At 34.4% G+C, this 16,476-nt stretch overlaps 1 protein-coding gene and 1 non-coding gene across 2 annotated transcripts in view; both read left to right on the top strand.

The window, feature by feature from the left end:
• HOOK1 (hook microtubule tethering protein 1) overlaps window positions 1–16,476 on the top strand; it is a 59,807-nt gene that overhangs the window by 24,997 nt on the left and 18,334 nt on the right. The window contains exons 6-10 of the mRNA XM_032427696.1: window positions 1,354–1,421; window positions 2,588–2,650; window positions 4,524–4,607; window positions 9,614–9,780; window positions 15,741–15,881. Of these exons, the coding sequence (XP_032283587.1) occupies window positions 1,354–1,421; window positions 2,588–2,650; window positions 4,524–4,607; window positions 9,614–9,780; window positions 15,741–15,881 (523 nt within the window). The remainder of the gene's footprint in view (window positions 1–1,353; window positions 1,422–2,587; window positions 2,651–4,523; window positions 4,608–9,613; window positions 9,781–15,740; window positions 15,882–16,476) is intronic.
• Window positions 3,353–3,479, top strand: LOC116627145. The gene has a single exon (XR_004298435.1). It is a non-coding gene; the product is annotated as a U6atac minor spliceosomal RNA (small nuclear RNA).

Genomic DNA, 16,476 nt, shown 5'->3' with positions numbered 1-16,476 from the left:
TGATTTATTACCTGCCATGAGTTTTAGTATTATTTTCATTATTTAGTTCCAAGCATTACTTAGCAATTTTGTCCTCAGAATTTTAAAAGGAAATTAAGTTTCCACATACATAAATAAAAATTTAGCAAGTAGTAAATATAAAATAGTTTCATTGTCATTATTAAAAACATCAGTGTTTCTTAATTGGATTTATTTTTGGAGGTATGTGGGCTCTCAACTTGTAGGAGTGAGCAAATAAATGAAAGAAAAACAGAGTAAATTAATTAAAACTTAAAAACAAAACACATACAAAATGTAAAACAGCTTACACACCTTTATGCTTTGCAGGGAGAATTGATTTCAAAATGATTCCAAGGTATAGCAACAGTCTCAGTCTTGAAAGAATGACCTTGTTTGGTTAGTAGTACCCTGTTTATCTTGGTGGGAATAAAGATAGTTTTTTTGAAGGTTTCAGCAGACTCGAAACACTTCATTATCCAGAAAATCCAGTTAAAGGAAACCATTGCATAGCTTGTGCTTTCTCTACTTAATTCTTCCCCTTTCCCGCCCACTCCCTACTTCTGGTGCATACCAGAATCTATCAGAGTCTTTGTCCAGTTCTTGGCTTTACAAATAAAAGAAAGATTGAGAGAACTTTCAGAAGTTTTCCAGAAGAATCATTAAAACGATAAAAGTATTTGAAAATAGTAAGTTTTTTTTTTTGAAATTTGGAATTTTTTGGATATTGTTTTAGCTGGAGAACATATAGTTGAAGTGGATTACGCAAATATATGAAATATGCAAAGTGAAATATGCAAAAATATGAAACACTTTTTATTATGGTTCCTCATTTCTTATTGGGACAGAATCAACTTACTGCCTGTGTGTTTGTGGTAAGGCGTAAGTATCTCCTTGAGATGAGACTTGATGGATGTTGAGCACACGTTTACAGGAGGCTTTATAAGTCCCTTCTTTAAAAGCCTTCCTGAAATGAACTAAGTAGGTGATAAAATGTAACTTTCTAGGCTGAAGATTTTAGGAATTCATTTAATATGTATGGATTCATCCTATAATACTGAATATCTAACAACAGGGAGGAAATTGTAATAATTGTTTTAAGATTATAATGTCTTCTCTTTCTCTTCCTTATAAGGAAATTAGAGGTTTTCTTCTTTAGGAAAAAGAAAACATTTAAAAATATGAATATTTTCAATTCTGCTTATCTGATTTTAGTGGACATATTTCTTGTGGAAAAATACTTGCATAAAGAAGTATGTATGGTAAATGAACTTTTATGCTGTTAATTGAATGGCTAAAGTTCCATGGGTCAAGAGTGGATTTTTATCAGATCCATCTTTTTTTTTTGAATCACAGAACATATTCAAAATATAATGACACTAGAAGAGTCTGTTCAACATGTGGTCATGACTGCTATTCAAGAGGTAAGTTTTTATTTATATTCACATATATATGAAAATCCTTAACCAAATGACACAAAAATTTTCACATAAATCTTATGAATGTATATTTTTCTATTTGTATAAACTTGCCCTTTGCAGCAGGTTTACTTACCTTAAGCTAGTGTGTCTTCCCTTCTTTTCTTTACCCAAAATATCTTAAAAGGACTTCAAGCTCAATTTTAGTACTTCTGTATTTTAAAAAAGATAATATTGTCAGGTTCCCTTAGATAACTTCACCTAAGCAGGATAAACAACCTCTCACCAGATAAGAATTTTTATTTCTTCTTTTTTCCCTGCCAATTAGAACAGTCTTTCCCAAAATTTTAAAGCATGTGTGGAAATATATCTTATGTTCATTTTCAGAATGTTAGTACTGTGAGCAAATATGGTGATAGGTTTGGGAGCCAGGTAGCCTGGGTTCAAGCCATTCTAGTTGTGTAAAGTCAACTAGAAGAATTCAGAATTCATATGGTACATGTTGATTCTTAACATCAGCCTGAAGGGCTGAGATGATGTGGAATGCAGAGGAGGCCCGGAGGATTAGTGAGGGCAAACAGAATTTGGCAGGGGCATGGTTTGGAGGGAGACCTCTCATAAGAAGTTCGTTTGTGCGCTCTGAGTTTGCATTGTGGGCTTGAATTTAAAGCATCACAACAATAAATCTGCCTTTCAGATGCAAAAAAGTTACTTTTTATAGCATCCTTTTTTTTTTCATATAATTGTAACTTCTACTTTTAAAATGACTTCTCAAATTAGGAATTTTACCATATCACTCATTTAAAGGCTGTATTTTAAAAGTGTTAATTTATTTTATGGAAGAATCTTTATTAATACTAGTTATTATTATCAGTTTTATTTAGTAGTTCATCTTTTAGAACTTGGATTGTAATTTTTCAGTATACAGGTAATTTAAATATATCTATGTATTTCAAGTACCCTTTACTTCTGATGTCCTCACTGATGTAATGGTTGAATATTGTGTTATTTAGCTTAAGCCTCTAATAAAATTTTTATTTGAATAATATTCTAAGGATCATCAAATTATGGCAAAGGAAAACTAAATATGAAGCATTTTACTCTCAAGTAAACCTATTTTTACTTCATAACATTTCTTTATTGTACTTAAGTTTACTATTTTAATTTCCTAGTTGATGAGTAAAGAAATATTGAGCTCTCCTACAAATGATGCTGTTGGAGAATTAGAGCAACAGGTGAGTATCTCAGTAATTGGGGAAAATGTTGAAAACAGTCATACAGTTCCTTGGCCAATTAGTATCATAAGGCTTTCATTGGAGAACATATACAAGAATATTTTTTCCATGAAATTTAGGTTGTTTATTCTGTAATATCTCAGCTGAATATTATTATGCATTCCTTCATGAATGCAAGTAGTGTTGGCCTCCAGAAATTTTTATGCTCATGTTCAAAGAGTTGAGTGACATTGACCTTTTCTTCTGAAACTTATAATACATACGTGGCTCATTCTAGATGGTTACACTGTTAATAGTAGACAATATAAAAATTCTGCTTATTTCTGATTTATCTAATAAGTTAATATAATTTTTGTCATGTTGAAGAAACCTCCAAGACCCTGTGCTCAGGCTCTTTTCCCTGATTCTATGACATGACTATTTCATGTGGGGAAAAAGGCACTCTCCTCTGACATGTAACCTGACCTGGGTTGTAGGGGAAAGGGTACAAGGACAGGCAAATGCAATCAGTACTTTTTCTGTTATATTGTTAAACATCTGTTTATCATGAGTGTCACCAGTCATCTCACGAAATATTTCAAATTAAAACCTTTTCTATGAAATTTTTATTTGAATTTAAACATACTGCGTTTTTTCTGAATTTTTTGTAATTAAATTAAACAACATCCTCTAATACTCTGTTGTTTAAATATTTCATAAGGAGTATTCTATGAAAGGAGAGGAGGTTAGCAAGCACTTTGACAAGGATGGAAGAGGCCCTTGGGCCTGACACCACACAACATAGTTAAGGCATTGCCACCTACTTCATGGCATCTAACCATTGTTTTATTGTTGTTATTGAATCATTATGTTGTACACTTGAAACTAATATGATACTGTATGTTAATGATATTTCAATTTTTAAAAAATGCACATTGAACCAAAAAGTTTTTTTCATAAAGATTTACATAAAATTTTATTTCTGTGGGACCATCGCCTTAAACATTAATGAGACTGTGTGAATACTATTCACAGAAAAACAACATTGAGGCTTATTTTTTAATAGATAAATTTTTTTAAAGTTTTTATTTAAATTCTGGTTAGTTAACATACTGTGTAATATTAGTCTCAGGTGTACAGTATAGTGATTCAGCACTTCCATACATCACCTGGTGCTCATCATGACAAGTGCTCTCCTTAATCCCCATCACCTACTTCAGCCTTCCCCCCACCCATTTCCCTTCTGGTACCCATCAGTTTGTTCTCTAGAGTTAACTTATAAAATTCAAAGAACAAATAATCCAATTAAAAAATGGGCAGGAGACCTGAATAGACATTTTTCCAAAGAAGACATACACATGGCCGGCAGACACATGAGAAGATGCTCAACATCACTGATCATCAGGGAAATGCAAATCAAAACTATAATGAGTGCTTTCTTTACTGCTACATCCATGCAGTTGAGCACTGTTAGAGAAAAGCACAGCTGTTTATTTGAATTGGGGTCATATAAATGCATGATTTCCATCCATTTAGGTCCTTCATCATTGTTCTGTACTAATCAACATCTTCTCCCATTACCTAAACAACTATTTCACACAACTATCCATTTGCATAAGGTCACTACCTTAAAATCTTCCCACTCACCCTGAGTAGTCAGTTATTTATTGAGTGTCCACTATGTCCCAGAGACGCTGTGCTAGTGCTTTTCCTATATTGTGTAATTGGCTTGGTAACCCTAGAAAGTTTCAAAGTTTCAAAGACCCAAAGAGAGTAAGCTTGTTAATAAATTTTAATAACCATTTTTAATATCAGTGTATATATGCATATACATGTATTTTTCAATTTGTGTCAAAACACGTCTTACTAAGAAACAGGACATTTTGTGTTTCAGCTTAAAAGGGCCTTGGAAGAACTTCAAGAAGCACTAGCAGAAAAAGAAGAACTGAGGCAAAGATGCCAAGAACTAGATATGCAGGTGTGGAAAAGAACCAGTCTGAGAAATATGTCCTCTTTAAGTTTACAAAGGGTTTTATTGTAAATAATTCACTGGTAAAGTGTTTTGGAGGTTGGGTTTCATTTCATGGAGGGCATATTTAAAGTATTTGTTACAGGCTTGATTTTCAAGCATGAATTTCATAATTATTTTTCTCTTCGAGTTGAAAATTGCTAACTTCTTTGAGAAAATCATTTTAATTGTAGAATTTCAAATATTTAGATGAGCCTTTAGTTTCTTTCGTAAAAAGAAGAAATTAAAGTATCTACTGCATAGAGTGTAAATATTTAAGTGAGGTCATTTATGGAAGTATTTCGAAGTGCTTGACCTCCCCCCCGCCCCACCGCCCATAAATGCGAGTACCAAGTGAGTTTTGCTAACATGCATGTATCTGAACACGTGCATATAATTCTTGAGTTCATATGAGAGACAGTATAACTTGGTAGGAGAGACAGTAGTTAATGGTTAGTGAGGTAGATCGTTAAACCAGTCCACCTATATTCAGACCCAAGCCATGTTACTAGCTGGTTGTGTCCTCTCAGGCAAATTAATTTCTTTATAGTTCAGTTTCGTCTTTTGAGAAATGATGTGATAATAGTATATATCTCCAGAGTGATTATGAGGATTAAATGAGTTAATATATGTTAAGCACTTAGAGCAGGACCTGACACACATAAACGCTATGTGTGTTTGCATGTGTTGTTATTGTTATATGAAAATGCAAATGCAAAAGTTACGCAGTAAGTCTTGAAAAATTATGCAAAAGAGTAAATGTACCATCATAGTGTGCTATATGTAAATTGCATGTTTTTGTTCAAATAATGAGTTACATAAATTTACTCTCTGAAAAGTATGAAGACAAGGAACAAGGGTTGTGGTAGTATTATCCTTGCTTGATGGGATAATTACCTATAATGTTAGGGCTGAGTAATATTTCTAACCCTTAAGGGCTTGCAGATAAGAAAAGAGAAGTGACTCGGGTCAAGGTGACTCAGCTACTTAAGGCAGTGAAAGCACTGGAATCCTAGTCTTTTAACCTCATCTTTAAAAAATCAGTCCTGTGCTTGAACAAAGCTAATGTTTAAGATTTTATTTATTTATTTCAGAGAGAGAGAGAGTAAAAGAGAGGCGCACGTGCATGAGTAGGGGGAGGGGCAGAGGGAGCAGGAGAGAATCTCAGACTCCTTGAGGAGGAACGTGGGGCTCGATCTCGTGACCCTTATCCCTAGCCCATGCGGTGGGGTGGGGGGAAGATCCACAGAAATCTTGATGATTTTTACTGCAGTCTACCCAATCAGGAGGAAAGTCACCCTTTGCTTCTTTCACTGGACTGGGGAGGGGCGACTAAGAGCCTAGGGGGCCTGACTCCTTTTTTTTTTTCTTAAAGATTTTATTTATTTATTTGACACAGAGAGAGAGAGAGAGAGAGAGCACAAGCAGGGAGAGCGGCAGGCAAGGGAGAGGGAGAAACGGGCTCTCCGCTGAGCAGGGAGCCCAATGCGGGGCTCGATCTCAGGACCCCGGCATCATGACCTGAACCGAAGACAGACACTTAACCAACTGAGCCACTCAGGCGCCCTCAGCCTGACTCCTTCTGTTAGAAAAAAAAGGCTGTAGAGCTACACACTGCATTGGGGGAATGGTCTGATGCCCAAAGGAATTCCTCCCTGGGAATGGGATACACTTCTCACACCCTGATTAAAGGTATTTAAACCTCAGAGATGAGAGCATAACCCAGGTGTTACAAAAACACTGCCCATTGCCTCCCCTCACCCCCCTCCTTCCCTAACCCTTCACAAGGCTGTAGAATGGTGTGGAGGGAAAACAGTCCCAACCATAACTTAGAAGGGAAGACATACTGGGTCTTTGGCACAGTGGAGAGGGTGTCCAGGAAGTCTTCAACTACATTGGAAAATATAGGGTATCTTAACTGCCAGTGAAGCATGATTTAGATGAAAAGAATAAAAGCATGACATCTGTGCAAACATTGCAGGTTAAAGAGCATGTGAAAGACTTTAGCCAAGCTTAGAAAATAACCTTTGCTTCGTGTTGTATAACAATTTCATAGGAACACATCAGTAAAATAGACTAGGTGGTAGGACAACAAAGTGAGGTTTAAAAGGAAATTGTAGATCTATAGAAACAAATCAGTGAATAATTTTTAACACCAGGCTTTATCCTAGGTAAGCTATTGAACTTCAAGAATAAAGGAAAAACAAGTACTTAGTCGTTCAGATAGATAAGGCAGATCACCCGCAAAGACAAAATCAGGCTCCCCTACAACATGAATGCCAGAATATGGAAGTGTGGTATCTCCAGACTGCCTCGGCAGGGAAGCTGCCCTATACCCAGACGGAGAGCTCAGATGCAGACTCATGGGCCCTTCTTGGAGAAACTACTTGTTGACACAGTTCAGCTAGCAAACATGTTTTAATCGAAATAAAGAATGCAAAAGTGGAGATTTTGTGGTGAAAGATCCGGTGAAGCTTGAATCCTTTTAAATAAGAACTATGTTGGTTCTGTGCAAATTATGGTTTTAAATATTGGGGCAAGCGAAATTCTGATTCAGGAAATCAGGAGGCAGGCCCGATAATGTGTACTTTAAAAAAAAAAGAGAGAAAAATCTCCACATGACATTTTGATGTGAAGTTTTGAGAAACTCTGATGTAGTCTTCTAGTTCTGTTCCAGTCGGGATTATTATGGGGCCTTCAGGCAAGTTACGACATGTTTGCCAGTGGCCTTTACTCTGCCTTTCCCAGCCATTCTTCCTACCACCTGGCAGCAGTAGGAAGCAATCCTTCACTCACTGCCGGAGCAGTGGCTGGTCATTCTTGCTCACGGTATGTTAGAGAAAACATACTCCTGCCCACCGTTGTACGAGATAAGTTTTTGTCTGAAGCGGTGGTTTTCTGATTTTAATGTGATAAAGGGGGACTCCAGCTATAGAGTTTTATATTTCATTGTTTTTAGATATGCAAATGGTATACAAGAATTAAGTTAAATCTGGGTGATACGAGAAAATGAGTCTTTTTTTTTAGCTTTTAAAATTTTTCTGTCTCTTAACTCAGAAAGGGGATGGGGGAGAGGGAAAGAGAGAGGGAGAGATAGAGGGAGAGAGAGATAGCAACAAAGGGGAGAGAAACAAAGAAATAGAGAAAAAACCGGAGAGGGATAAAGGCAGGTACATTATGAACCTAAAGAAAATATCACCGTGGGAGCTTGCTAAAGGAGATGTCTAGAACCCACTAATGGACATTCTAAGGCATAGATGAGAGGGTGTGGTACAAGGAATTTGCCTGTTTACTACCCCCTCCTTCAGTCTATGGTTAAAGGTAGCTCTGAAGCCACACTGTAAAACATGGATAGGAACCAGGTTGGTTATACACCAGGTGTTGAAAATTAAATTTACCCTTGCTCCCCTGCCTACTTTAAAGGGTTCTGACCCATTTTGGAAGACTGGGGGTATTGTTTCTCTTCAGTTGATCTTTTTGTGACAGTCTCTTCCCTCCAGCTAGAATGAAATATTCTTTTCTTTGTGTACCACCCCCACCCTGTGGTATGCTTCCATCAAAGCACCTGGAACATTTTCTGTTGCATAATTATTTACATTTCTACCATAAGGATACTGAAGGTTCAAACTCCATTCTTTTGTGTATCTCAGTCATTTAGGATTGCACATGACAGGTAATAGACACTAAACGGCTTGCATGGCAAGGATGGATTGCATGCCTTAAATTTAGGAAGAGAAATTTCTTTTTCCTGCAGTCTGCCTGGGGACAGTTTTCCGAGCCTTTGTGTTGCTCATTTGGAGGACAGTGTTTGTAACCTGCCTATACTGTATTTAAAGGCACTCACTTGACTTTCATTTCCTATTACTAGTTCACCGTGTCACTATATAGTCCCGTTCACATAACTGGGTTGATTTTATTACATCTTTTGAAAAAATAAATAATCGCAAACCTATGTAGTAATATGTTGAAAGTCGTAAGAGGTCAATGATTCATGTTTTTCAAACAAATCTTAATAAAATCATATATAAACTTCTGGTCTTATAAAAGGTTACAGCCTAGCTGTAAACTTTTAAAGATATTTTTAAAAGGGAAAGAAAAAGGCGTTGCATAAATATGTAAGTAAAATAACAAGGAATCAGGTACTGATATTGATGTGGTTCTAAAATTACCTACTTTTATCCATTTTAAAATGTAAACAATCTTAATGTGCAAATAGATTCAATTCAGCTTTTTGTTATTGATTCATTAACGAAATAATGTGCTTGTCCCTGAAGGCATGATATGTAACTGATAATTTTCTACTATGAACCTAAACTAACTTTGTGCATATATGTGTGTGTATTTTAGCTTACTAGATAACAGCATCCTAATAGTAAATTTATAACTAAAAGGGGAACAAATTAATTTTTTGAAGTTTATCGGTACGTAATTTTAGAGACTTGGAAACATTTTCTTCCCAAAACTAGGACAAGCATAACATTTTTTTTTTTGAAGATTTTATTTATTTATTTAACAGAGAGAAACACAGCAAGAGAGGGAACACAAGCAGGGGGAGTGGGAGAGGGAGAAGCAGGCTCCCGGCTGAGCAGGGAGCCCGATGCGGGGCTCCATCCCAAGACCCTGGGATCATGACCTGAGCCGAAGGCAGACACTTAATGACTGAGCCACCCGGGCACCCCCAAGCATAACATTTTTGAAGATACTCTCCTTATATGAATTAACTGTTTTCTCTGTATTAATTAATACATTAATTAATAAGGTATATTAATAAATTAATAAAAATAATCAAATTATTTTGATTTCTTTTGTTTGACTCAAACCTCCTAGACCCAAAATTCAAGATTTGGAAGGAGCCTTAAAAATTATCTAGTCTGACTGACCAAATTAATTTAATGGCTTAGTCACAATTATAATGTGAACTCTGGACTCTAAGCTTTTTTGCTGTTGATGCTTATGTTTGTATATTTGTTTTTCAGGTGACTGCACTTCAAGATGAAAAGAATTCATTAGTTTCTGAGAATGAGATGATGAATGAAAAACTTGACCAGTTGGATGGATCTTTTGATGATCCAAATACAATGGTTGCAAAAAAGTATTTTCATGCACAGTTACAACTAGAACAATTACAGGAAGAAAACTTCAGGTAGCATTTTCAGTAAAAATCCTTCCATAGAGTTCTGTTAAACTAAGAGCTAAAAAATCCTATCAACAACTAATTAGTAAGCATTTTATAGTATGCTGTAGCATCCTGGAGCTTTATAGCATGCTTGGGACACTGATTAAGCTCTGAAAATACCGAATGGTACAAGTGGTTCCTACCTTCACAGGGCTTGCAATCTAATTAGGCAAGTGGGATATATCTATAAAATCAAAACAGTTCAATAACTTGTGATAAGGGCCAAATGAAGGCCATGTGTAAGTCCTATAGGAGTTTAAGGGAGTGACTGCTGAGGCCTGGGGAGAATGGGGCGTATATTATAAAGGAGAGGGAACTTGATAATAAATGGAAAAAAATGGAAATTTTAAGCTAAAGAGATGCTTTCTACTTTAACTTTTATGTTTCTTCTTTGAAAAAAAAAAAAAAGCTGTTATACATCTTGCCTTTAATAAACATTGTCTCTTGTGTGCTTGCTGCTGAGCCTGGAACTATAAGGCCTTGAGAGTAGGCACTCTAATTGTACTCTATGGTTTTTGTTCCTTTTTTTTGTTTTAATATCAAACTTAAACACAAAAACAGTTGAAAGAATAGTGCAAGGAACTCCTTTATACCTTTTACTCAGATTCCACAGTTGTTTTGCAGTTTTTTCCATTTGCTTTAGCAGTCTCTATACATATTCTTACGGATTCGCATATTTTTTTCTGAACCACTTGAGAGTAAGCAGGAGCCAAGCACCTTTATCCCTGTATACTTTGGCATGTATTTCCTAAAACAAAAACACTCTCTTACAAACCACAGTATAGTGATTAAAATTAGGGAATTTGTCATTGATACAATATTATTATCTAATCCACAGATCATACTCAAATTCCATTACTTGTCTCATTGTCCTTTATGTCTATTTTTTTTTTTTCCTGGTTCAGCATCCAATCCAGGATCATGCATTGCATTTAGTAATCGATTCTTATTCAATGGTCTATAAATCAGTAGCTATCATCTTTTATTTAATGGTGAAATTGTCCCAGATTCCACCACTGGGAAGCCTTTCAGTTGGCCTCTGTGTCCTTTCAACCTGTTACTATCCTTTGAGCACTTTCTTACTTTCTGGAACAACAAAATATTCTAGTCTCATCTCGTCTTTTTCCGACTCTGCAATCAGCCATTTCTCCAAGGATCCCTAATTCCTTTTAGTGACAATGTTACTTAGAAACAAAGATCTAGTGCTCCAGATGAGTTTTTCTGTCATTGCTTCTAGGCCCCTTTGGTGTACAGAGCTAGGAAATATACTTGCCCATATTCACACTTGCCTGTGTTCGTACGCTTATATATACACATGTCTGCATTGGTTTTTATGTCTCTCACTGTGAACAATGAGTTCATTTTGACATCTTTCATTTTAGTTCTGTGTTTTGGGATTGAGTATATGAGTAAATATATTGAGGAAAATGGGAGCCAGGTTTCTCATCACTGGAGAAGGGGTTTACAATATGGAAATGGAGAAGATCAGAATGAACCCCAAAAACACAGAAAGTAATTTAAGAATTGCTGAGCTTACCTTTGTATTAAGCAAACTATTAATAAGACTTCAGTATGTTTACAGTTCTTTTTGCAAGGTAACATTTACATATTGTGAGATGAATAATACTAAGTACAATTTGACATGTTTTAACAGATGCATACGTCTGTGTAATTTCACACTTTTATCAAAATACAATTCATTTCAATCACTGAAGAAAGTTTCTTTATGCTTCTTCCCAGTCAATGTCTACCTCCCAGAGGCTAATTTCTCTTCTGATTATTTTTTACCAAAAATTAGTTTTCTCTCATCTAGAATGTCACATAAATTGAATCATGCAGTATGAACTCCTTGGTGAATGGCTTCCCTTGCTCAGCATGTTTGTGAGATTCATCTATGTTTTGAATGTATCTGTAATTCGTTATTTTTTTATGGCTGAGTAGTATTCAAATATTTGGAATTATTCCACATTATACACTTATTTATCCATTTTCCTTTAGATGATGGGCATTTGGGTTTTCAGATTTTGTAAGTAAAACTAGTCTGAACATTGTAATACAAGACTTTTTGTAGACATATTTTTTCTTATTTCTCATTGGTAAATATATAGAATCGTATTGCTGAGTTATGCAGTAGCTCTGTGTTTAATTTAAAAGACACTGTCAAACCATTTTCCAAAGTGGTCATAACATTTTATACTTCCATGAGCAGAGTCTGCTCTCGTTGCTCTAGTTGTTCTGCCTGCATAGCATAGTTCTTACCCATCTTTTTAACTAAATAGTTCAGGAAGAGTGTAGTATCTCCTTATGGCTTTAATTGGCATTTTCCTGATAACCAGCGATGTGATAAGCCCCTTTTCATGTGCTTATTGGAAATATATCTTACTTTGTGAATTGTCTCTTCATACTGTTGGCCTGTTTTTACATTGGGTTATTTGTCATTATCAATTAGTTGTAGGAATTTTTAAAAATTTGGATGCAAATCCTTTGTCAGATATGTGCATAGTAATATTTCACTCATTCTGTGGCTTGCCTTTGCATTTTTAAATGGTGTCTTTCAATGAGTAGAAGTTCTTAACTTAGATGCTAAAAGTCTACTTTATCAGTATTTTTAATATTAGTGTTTTTGTGTACTGCCCAAGAAATCTTTGTCTACTTCCATGCCATGAAGATACTCTATACTGTTCTCTTCTAGAACCTTCACAGTGTTATCTTTTACATGTAAGTCTGTGGTCCATCTTGAATTGATTTTTTTAAAAATAGTGTATGGTCAAGCTTTATTTTTATTTTCCATATGGGTATCTACTTGTTACAGTATCATAATTTGAAAAGATTTTAGTTTTACTCTAAATTGCTTTGTACCTTTGTGAAAAAGATATAACCATAAAATTTGGGTCATTTTCTGGACTCCTTAATTCTTTTCCATTGATCACTTTATCTTTATACCTGTATGGTATAGTCTTGATTACTTTAGCTCTAGAGTAAGCTTACAATCAGGTAGGGTGAGTATTCCAACTTTGTTCTTTCCTTTCAAAATTTGCTTCGGCTGTTCCAAGTCTTCTGCATTATTACTTAAAATTGAGAGTCAGCTAGTCAGTTTCTGTTTAAAAAACCTTTTGTGATCATGATTTAGGTTGTATAAAATTGATATCTTAACTATATTGAGAATTTCTATCTGCTAATATGGTATCTTCATTTATTTAAGTCTTTAATTTCTCTCAGCAATGTTGTGTTGTTTCCGGCAGAGAAGTCTTGGATGTGTTTTATTAACTTTATTCCCAAGTAGATGCTATCACAAATACAATTAAAGTTATTCTGAAAAGTGGCTGCTAATATTTACAGTTGATCTTTATATATTGAAACTGATCTTATATTTTGAAACTTATGTCTTGTAAAGTTTCTTAATTCACTTATTGACTCTAGTAATTTGTTTATGTAGAAAATCTAAGGCATCTACAATCATCTAATCTATTAATAGAGCTTTACATCTTCCTTTTATTATTTCTGCCCTCTATTTATTTTTCTTGCATTGAGCAAGAACAGACATCTTACTTTGTTCCAGGTCTTAGGGGGAAAACATTCAGTTAAGTGTACCATCAAGTATGATGCTTGCTGTAGAGTTTTTTAATGTGCTTTTTATCATTTTGCAGGAGTTCCCCTTTATTTCTGGCTTGCTAAGAGTTTTTATCATTAATTGGTATTGATTTTTGACAAATGATTTTTCTACATCTTGAAAGGACAGTGTGGTTTTTTTCTTTTTCATTCTTTTATTATGATTGTTTAATTTTTTAAATATTGAGCAATCTTATATTTCAGGGTTAGACCAGTTTGGTCATCCTTATTATTCTGCATATATATGACTGGATTCAGTTTGCTAATATGTTGAAAGAATTTTTTGATTGTCTTCATATAGATATTGGTCTATAACTTTTTTCTCTTGTAATGTCTTTTTCAGGTTTTGTTGTCAGAGTTCTGCTAGTCTCATAGAATAATTGGGAAGTATTCTCTCCTCCTCTATTTTCTGAAAGAGTTTATGTAAGAATAATATTATTTCTTCCTTAAATGTTTGATAGAATTTATCAGTAAAACAATCTGGACCTATGGTTTTCTTTGTGAAGGGCTTTTAATGACAAATACAATTTTGTTAATGGTCAAAAGGCTTCACAGGTTTTCTGTTTAATCTCTGTCAGTTTGATAAGTTGTGCTTTTCAAGGTGTATGTTTATTTCATTTAAGTTGTTGAATTTATTGGCATAAAGTTGTTCATAATATTCTTTTATTATCCTTTTAATGACTGTAGGAGCTATACTGATATTCACTTTTTCATTCCTCATATTGGTTAATTTGTGTTTTTTCTCATTTTTCTTGATCACTCTTACTAGGGTTTTATCAATTTTATTAATCTTTTCAAACACTTTATTAGCTTTCCATATTATTGGTTTTAGATCTCAGTTCTTTCTTTCCTTTTACTTTGAATTTAATTTGCTGTTCTTTTCCTGGACTCTTAAGGTTGAAACTTGGATGATTGATTTTAAGCCTTTCTTCATTTCTAATATAAGCCTTTAAAATTGTAAATTTTCCTCTAAGCACTGGTTTAGCTGGGTCCCCAAAGTTTGACTGGTTGTCTTTCTGTTGTTATTTGATCTGAAATATTTTCTAATTTCCTTTGTGATTTCTTCCTTGACTTGTGGGTTATTCAGAAATGTGTTGTTTAATTTCCAAGTATTTAAGGCTTTGCTAGACTTCTTATTGTGGCTAATTTCTAATTTAAGTCTCTTGTGGTTAGAGAGCATACTTCACGAGATTTCAGTCTTTTGATACTTATTAATACTTATTTTATTGCTCGGCCTGTTTCATTGTGATGAGTGTTCCCTGTGCACTTGCAAAGGATGTGTATTCTGTAATTTTTGACTGACATGTTCTACACATGTCAAATCAAGTTGGTTAATGGTGTTGTTCAGAGCTCTTCTGTATTTTTACTGATATTTTTGTTTCTGTCATTTATTGGAGACTGGTATTAAACAATGATTGTGGATTTGTGGATTTCTGCCTTTGATTCTGTCAGTTTTTGCTTCATGTATTTTTAAACTGTTTTTAGGTATATACACATTTATGATAAGGCTTTCTAATGAATTGACCCTTTTATAATTATGAAATATTTCTATCTCTGATAATACTCTTTTGTCTTAAAATTTATTTTGTTTGATGTTAACATAACTACCCCAATTTCTTCTGCTTACTGTTTGCATGGTGTTTTTTTGAATCTTTTTACTTTTAATCTATCTGTGCCTTTATATTTAAACTAGCTCTTGTTATTAGCATATATTTGAGCCTTGTTTTGTTATCTAGTCTGATGGTCTCTGCCTTTTTAATTGGTGTGTTAGTCTTTTTGCCTTTTATGTAATTTTTGTTATGGTTGTATTAAGTCTGTCAGTTTGCTGTTTTTCATTTGTCATATCCTTTTGTTTTTCTTTTCTGCATTCCTTTGGGTAAATCAAATTTTTTTAAATATTTGACTTTATTCACTATGTTGTCTTTTTACTTTTTGTTGTTGCTATAGAGTTTAAGTATTTATCCTTAATTTATTATAGTCTACTTAGAATTCATATTTTACCACTTCGCATGTGGTATGTATTTTTGAGTAATTTTAATACATATTTATATATTTTCTCTTCATCTTTTGAAGTTAAAACTCTTATTAGAGCTAGAGATAACGAAGCACAGTGTTTCAGAAGTGAAAATGAAAATTCAGAACATTAAGTTTATTCTCAGCCAGTTTCAAATCCAGGAGCTGGAAGTGTCCTATTCCTTTAGTCTTTCTTTTGAGTGTGGAATAAAAAAAAAAAAATTTAAAAGTATGTCTTGCACATGTCTCAGTAAGAAAACAAATGATGGAAATTACATTATAAGTACTTGTTTTCTTTACTCAAGGCTTGAAGCTGCAAAAGATGATTACCGTGTTCACTGTGAAGAACTTGAAAAGCAACTAATTGAATTTCAGCATAGGAATGATGAACTGACTAGTCTTGCTGAAGAAACAAGAGCCCTGAAAGATGAAATAGATGTTCTTAGGTATGGCATATCTAAATATAATTATGTCACTTCTAAGTTATTCCTTAGTCATTTTGGTATACCATATTCTAATCAGGGATTCTTAGGTTTATTCCTGTGTATTAAGTACTGATCAGTTTTTATCCGGGCTCATAGTCTTTACTTATTTTATGCTTGTTGATGGTAATTGCAGTTTAAGGAGAATATTCAAATCTTGTTACCACATTTTTTTTTTTTTAAGAGAGGGAGGATTGGGGGAGGGTAGGAGCAGAGGAAGAGGGAGAGAGAGAATCCCAAGCAGGCTCCGCTCTTAGTGCAGAGCCAGACATAGGGCCCAATCCCACAACCCTGAGATCATGACCTGATCCGAAATCAAGAGTTGGACACATCCAACCGACTGAGCCACCTGTGTTAGCACAATTTCATATTAGAATTCATAAACCCAAAATGATACCTTTTTTTTAAAACTGTGTGAGCTGAACTACTTTTAGATACATTTAGCTTGACCTCCTTGTACTCATTAGTGTATCTTGTGAACTTTTTACATAAGGGAAAGCATTCTCAATCCATATTTTGGCATTTGATATAAAATAGGTATAATTAAGTTAACATTTAT

This window comes from Phoca vitulina, unplaced genomic scaffold (genome assembly GCF_004348235.1).
Source record: "Phoca vitulina isolate PV1807 unplaced genomic scaffold, GSC_HSeal_1.0 scaffold2, whole genome shotgun sequence".
Taxonomy (NCBI): Eukaryota; Metazoa; Chordata; class Mammalia; order Carnivora; family Phocidae; genus Phoca; species Phoca vitulina.
The sequence above is the reverse complement of the archived record's forward strand: the minus strand, read 5'-3'. Positions and strand labels throughout refer to the sequence as shown.